General features: G+C 35.4%; 1 protein-coding gene across 1 annotated transcript; it reads right to left on the bottom strand.

The window, feature by feature from the left end:
• Window positions 1–1,275: 1,275 nt before the first annotated feature.
• On the bottom strand, window positions 1,276–2,274 carry LOC137810982 (basic leucine zipper 43-like). Its single transcript, XM_068612508.1, has one exon. The coding sequence runs from the start codon at window positions 2,058–2,060 to the stop codon at window positions 1,479–1,481; it is 582 nt and encodes a 193-aa protein (XP_068468609.1). The 5' UTR covers window positions 2,061–2,274; the 3' UTR covers window positions 1,276–1,478.
• Window positions 2,275–6,248: the final 3,974 nt, after the last annotated feature.

Below are 6,248 nucleotides of genomic sequence, written 5' to 3'. Positions count from 1 at the left end.
GTGGTTGAGTATCACGTTATTAGTTATTAAGTGTGACTTGATTCTAGCTATAATATCTACTAAACCTATAAGAGAGATTAGAGCGTAGGCGAAATTTAATAATCAAAACAACCTTTGTTATACGGATGAAATTAACTCTTGGTCAAAATTAAACACGCTTCTTATATATTATATAATATAACCATCAATAACTTTGAGTTCATAAAACCATCACAACTTTCTTGAAGGTTTTGGGCTTTGACCTTTCTCCAAAATTTGGCAAGCATTTAAACAACAACGTGACCTGATTTGACGATTGTCAAAAGCTGCACGATCTGCACATAATGCTATCAAGATTCTTTTGTCAACAATACAATCATGACGGTGCCACACGCCTCCCTCAATCCATCAAAGTTTATCCCATGTCTGGTTTAATTTTTTCAAAATTTTTAAGATACAAGCAAATCCCCAACCTTAAGCAGAATCTGTCTTCATGTGCTGCTGAGTGTTTAGATCACACTCCTGCAAAAGGAAAGACACAATTTGACAATTTTGCAGATAGACATGCTGCTGGACCTTGATGATGTATGAACTTCCTTGTCGCTTTGTTATTAGAACTGTTTGAAGCAACACCTGAAGCATACGCTCCACTTGGTTGCATAATCCACATTAGTGACACAAGAATTAAAGATGGGGTACCGTGAGCAAAAGCCTGAGAATAGTTGTTTTCTGTGTTTTTTAGTGGATACCCTTTTGATTATATGTTTTGCTTCTTGTGGTAGTATTGTTTGTGATGATCCACTACCACCAGCACCTCCACCACCATTTGTCGTATTGACCCTGTTACACTCTGTACAACAATTGACACCCTTTTAGGTGTTCTTTCAGATTTATGATACCTTCTTTTACTTTTGCACGTGCAGACCTCACTCCTAACATGTTCTTACCCCCCCTTGGTCCTACAAAAGATAAAACTCTTTATAGCTACCAGCAGTAGCAGCTACTTCTTAATGCAAAGATGAAATACTTTTTATTCCCAATAGTTTTTTCTCTCTTCGATTTTTTGGCCCTTCGTTAGTTTTTCTGTGATAACTATTCCATATTTCGTAACGGGGTTTTTGTTTCGAGTGAAAATGATGACGAACCCTTTTTTTGGGTTAGTTTATATGATGGGTACAGAGAAAAGACAATATGATATTCTGGCTAGCTAGGTACAGTGCTTCATCAACATAAAGATAAGGACGCGGCGATATGATAGACAATTAACTGTAATTTGTTTTGTAGTACGGACGTATGTTTAATTCGCATGATATTGTAATGATTCAAAGCTAAGAGCATGTAAAGCTGTTAATTATTTGATAATTGATACATACGATATGCTTCTAAACTCATACATCTCCAATGGAGCACCAAAGATCATAGAAATCTAAAGTAAAAAGAAGGCACATATATATATATAGAGAGAGTAATATGTTTGTGTATAATAGTGGAGAATAGCCTCATTCATGAATCATGTCTGCAGGAGTGATTAATTGGTTTGAGGGACCAGGTTTGTTGCAGGGAAGGTCCTCCAATTCCTCCATGGTGCAAGCAAAGGAGGTTCCAATTTGCATGTCTGCTAGCATTTGGCGAAGATCAGAAGCTTCTTCCTTGAGGCGTGTATTCTCTTGGAGGACTCTGTCATGGGAGTCGGACATATGGTTGAGTTTGTCAATCAGGTTGTGGTTCTCAGTTCTGAGCCTAACAACCTGTGACCACAGTTCATCCAAGTGCTTTTGCTTTCTCATCCTTGATCTGCGGGCGGATTCTCGGTTGGATATCATTCTCCTGTGCTTCCTTTCGTCGATGATGTTAAACTGAATTTCATCAGCTTCATCAGAGGTTGAGTTGCTGCTGAGGCATGAGTGAGGAGCAACAAATTCAAGGCCTGAAGGAGGGAAGTGGCAGTTTGGAAAGTTGCTTAGGAGGGTGTTCAGATGGAGGTTTGGGATGTCATTCTGCAGAAGGCCAAAGTTGGGTGGAACTAGGAATGGATTTTCAGGTGCTAGATAGTTGACTCCTCTTATCTCACTAGGAACCATGGTTGCAAGTTTGGAACTAATTTTCAAGATTATTCTTTATCGGTGTGGTTGTTGTAAGGTGTATTGAGAGTCTGAGATGATATTGGAACTGGGGAAGGTTGTGTTAGGATTGAGCTGAATTTATAGAAGATGATGGCTAGAAAAGTGGGGTCAGTTTGGGCAGAGAGGTACTACAACAGCTTACATGGGCAGAAATTCAACAATAATTGGGAAGTGCTCCTAATGTGTATGCATGTGGTATGAGATATACATCCAGGGGAAGACCACTTTTTATCATATAAGTGGCTGTGCAAAGTCCATGTCATAAAGTTGTTGGGTTATATGTATGTGGCTATGCGTATTAATGTTACTTCTATCTAATCTATGACTCTTTACATGTTCTTGTTACTCACTGGTAATATGATGTAAATGTGTAATGGAAATTTAAGACTTGAAACTTTTGGCAAATAATACTCATTGATAATCTCCACAAGGCTTGTGTACATATTTAACCAGTGTTCCAAACCACTCCAGTCAGTTTATGGTCATTGTAATCTGCAATCAAGTTACTAAATCGCATTTGTGGCGATGGTTGACAAATGAAACTGATGAAATTGCAATTATGATCATAAAAACATAAAAAATTTATTACGGTCCATTAAACTGTTTCATGAAACCCTGTTTATAATCACTGTTTGATGTGTTTTTAGTGGTCATCATAGTCCAAATGTTGCAGCCGCATCATGTAATGTGATTTCTAATTTAAATCTTTTTAGCACATTACAACAATGCCAAAATCAATTTCAAAGAACTTTTCTTGAGGACCCTACCCAATTTTGAAGCAATTTCGAAACCTATGAACTCTTACACCCAATAATTTATTTTCATACATGACGCAATAAAGGCTAACTTAAAAGATATAATTATGATGACTCATGAGCTACTAACATATATGGATTGGATGGACTATGCTGGAGCAATTGAGAGTTCTCAGCAAATAAACTTCTTGCACATAAATTCCAACCATTCATGATGTAAACCGTTCTATTAACCACACAAGGCAAATAAAATTACATAGACTGAGTGTGTGCAGTTCTAATCAAAATGATAAACTATAAACAATTAGGGCCATAGCTTTTGGAATCCATTACTGATATAATAAAATGACTTGTGTTCAGTATGCTTTTCCTTTTCTATCTCACTTTTGAGTTTTGATCCTTTACGTTAAGTTTCTCCAAATTGATTGGATGGGAACTGAATAGCACTATGTGCATGAGATTAGAAGCAGTTTATGAGATTACAGATGTCTCAAGAACACTGTAGTAACCATCACATTTCAAGAGGGTCTTCATCGCTTCATGCTCACTCAACACCTTGTTTGTGATCACAACATATCAGGAGCTGCCATGTCTATTTCCTTCTCTAAAATAGTACTTTACAACTTTTTATGCTTCCCTGTAGTTGCCTAAAATACCTTATTAATCCTATCTCGTTCAAGGCAACAAAAAGTGGCTGCCACTTTTTAACACATTTGCGTAATATATATAATAAACATTGTTCTTGATAACAGGTTTAGTTATTTTGGTAATTTGTCTCTCTATTATGGCCCACATGCATGATACGAGAAAGAAAATAAAATATGCCCCAAAAGATTAGATCTAAAAAGTTTAGGCAAATCTAAGAGGCTTGGCTGCAAGTTGCAAATGCAAACGTTACTGTTTTATGCTTTAAATGTCCTATCCCTCAATGGTCTTGTTAATTTTCTTGGACAGAAATGGTTATATTTCTGCATTTTACCTATATAACTTATTAGGCGATTCCGCACTATCGAACGTTTCCCTTCATTCTAAACTAATCTGATAAGGGTGAAGTACAAGATAGTTGGTATGAGAAAAAGAAAAACAAAAAGTCAGATAGTGGTGAAGTACAATTAAAGAACATTCCAAATAAACATCTCTGAAAGGGTAGTAGTAGTATGTGTTGGAATTTATGTGGAAGATCCTTGTAAGACCGTTGTACTTTATAAATTCCTTGTAAAGGGCATGTCATAGTGCTTTACCATTATATATGTAAATTAAGGGGCACGACTTTTAAGAATTCAAAACCAAAAGCCAAATATGATGTTTCTCCTAGTTAAGGCTGGATTTCTTGGTTAGTTAAGAAATTTTGTTCCTTCTATTTGCAGATAAAAAATGTATTTGGAAGAATCTATTAATGTCCACCAGAAAAAACACTGATTGTTGGATGCAATTTAATAGTAAAACCCTGTATATATCCTAATAATACGTGAGAGAACTTATCTTTTGTGAAAGAATCATGATTACAGAAACATTAATTTAGTAGTTGCAAGCTCTAGTCCATTATGATGCAGGAAATGGATTAAAATATATATTGAGAATAAAATAGATGATCTAAGAGTTAGGTAAGAATTTTCATTATTCCTCCCACTCTGCATTGCTAAAGCTTCAAAGAGCTATAATCAAATGACAAGTAACTACCATTAGCATTTATTTCAAGGTGGCACTCTTATAGTTAATGAATCCTATTTAAAAGTGAACGCATCATAAACAATTATCATATATACAAATGAAATTTGATTTAAGAATATGAAGAGAAGCTAAAATAAGATATAGTATTGTATAAACTGTTGAATGTACTTCATGGGGGTCATAATTTTCCATAGTTGAAAAGAATGACCCAAAAGCTTGGAGAGCAATACCTATAGCATGAGATGAGGATTTTGAGTACATTATTGACCTCTCTTGTATGGGTTATGTCCTTTTGAGGCACGGGGGGGTGTTAAGGTTTAGCTAAACACAGTGCACACCATTTCCATGAAAATTGGTGGCCTACAAATGCTCATCTCTGCATGGGCAAAAGAATCAGGGAAAGAAAAAGTTGGAGTGAACATGATGGCACTGTTAAGATGTCTACACATTTGGCCAATTTCAGTGGTTGCATCGTATTCTTGTAGGGTGTACGGAATTGTCTTGTCTCCCTTCTAATACCAATTTTATAATATTTTTTTTTTTTAAGAAATACATGTGTTATTAATTAGGTACTATCTAGAAGTATGTTTAAAAAAAGTAAAATAAAGAAATACACATAATTTACTAAGCTAGTATTGTTAAGATTTTGGACTATATGGCTAGAAGGTCTATTAAGTTCATACATGGTTTATGAAACAATTAGACACTCTCATGACCTGAAATCATATATGTGTTGAGTGAGTTGATGAAACAACACTTATAAGATGATCTTATAATATGAGTGTTTATATGTTTTGATGATAACAAACACTATAAGATGTATTGTGATATGACAAAACTCATTTATGTGTAGTACAATATCAGACAAAAACAAAAGAAAAAGTGAGCAAGACTCACTAGACATCAAGAAAAAATGTCGTTAGATAAAACAATATACACATTGATCAGACGATCCAATCTTCATGTTCACTCTTGAAACAAATAATATAGTCAAAGAGAACATGGAAAAGAAATACCGTTGTGCAGGAAAGGGCATCAGATGTAACAACATCACATAAGACAAAACACTCATCAAACAAAGACATATCAGACAAAGCTCATAGACAAAACGCATAAGATGAAGGATCAAACAATGGAGTTGAGAATGGTCACATTAGATGATCCAAATGTTGGTGAACACTTTAGAAGCTTACATCAAACAAAACCTCTTGAGCAACAACAAAGCATATGCATAGGCTCAGTAGCATCAAACACATGTTGAAACTTATACACATCAAATGATACAAGCATCGTCCAAGCGTCAGAAGGGCAAATGAATTTGCCTGCACTTAGCGAATCACAAATCTCCTTGAACCCCCATGATTCCTATTTCTAAAATCTATAAATAGGGACCTTGGGGAAACGTTCAAAGCATCAAGAGGCATCACGAGGCATTGAGACACTTAGGTTAGAAGGATCAAGTAAGATGCGAAAAAAAGATTTAGATAGAGAGATTTTGCTAGTTTGGACTCAGAGAGTATAAAAATTCAGAATCCAATCAGGCTACAAGGTCAAAATCTTAAAATAAGTGAAGGTCAGTCTCGGGAGAAAGGAATCTTGAAATAAAGTCGGTAACAACATTCAAGGATCCATGTTTGTTGTGTTTAGCTTCTCATCATAAGCTTTATTGTAAGATTTTATTATGAGTTGCTAAATCTATATTGTTGGGATTGGAAGACAA

This window comes from Phaseolus vulgaris, chromosome 2 (genome assembly GCF_000499845.2).
Source record: "Phaseolus vulgaris cultivar G19833 chromosome 2, P. vulgaris v2.0, whole genome shotgun sequence".
NCBI lineage: Eukaryota > Viridiplantae > Streptophyta > Magnoliopsida > Fabales > Fabaceae > Phaseolus > Phaseolus vulgaris.
This window is presented reverse-complemented; position numbering and strand designations above follow the sequence as displayed.

Bases quoted from the DNA above. Each gene is read 5' to 3' on its own strand.
- LOC137810982 (XM_068612508.1), bottom strand. From the start codon at position 2,060: ATGGTTCCTAGTGAGATAAGAGGAGTCAACTATCTAGCACCTGAAAAT.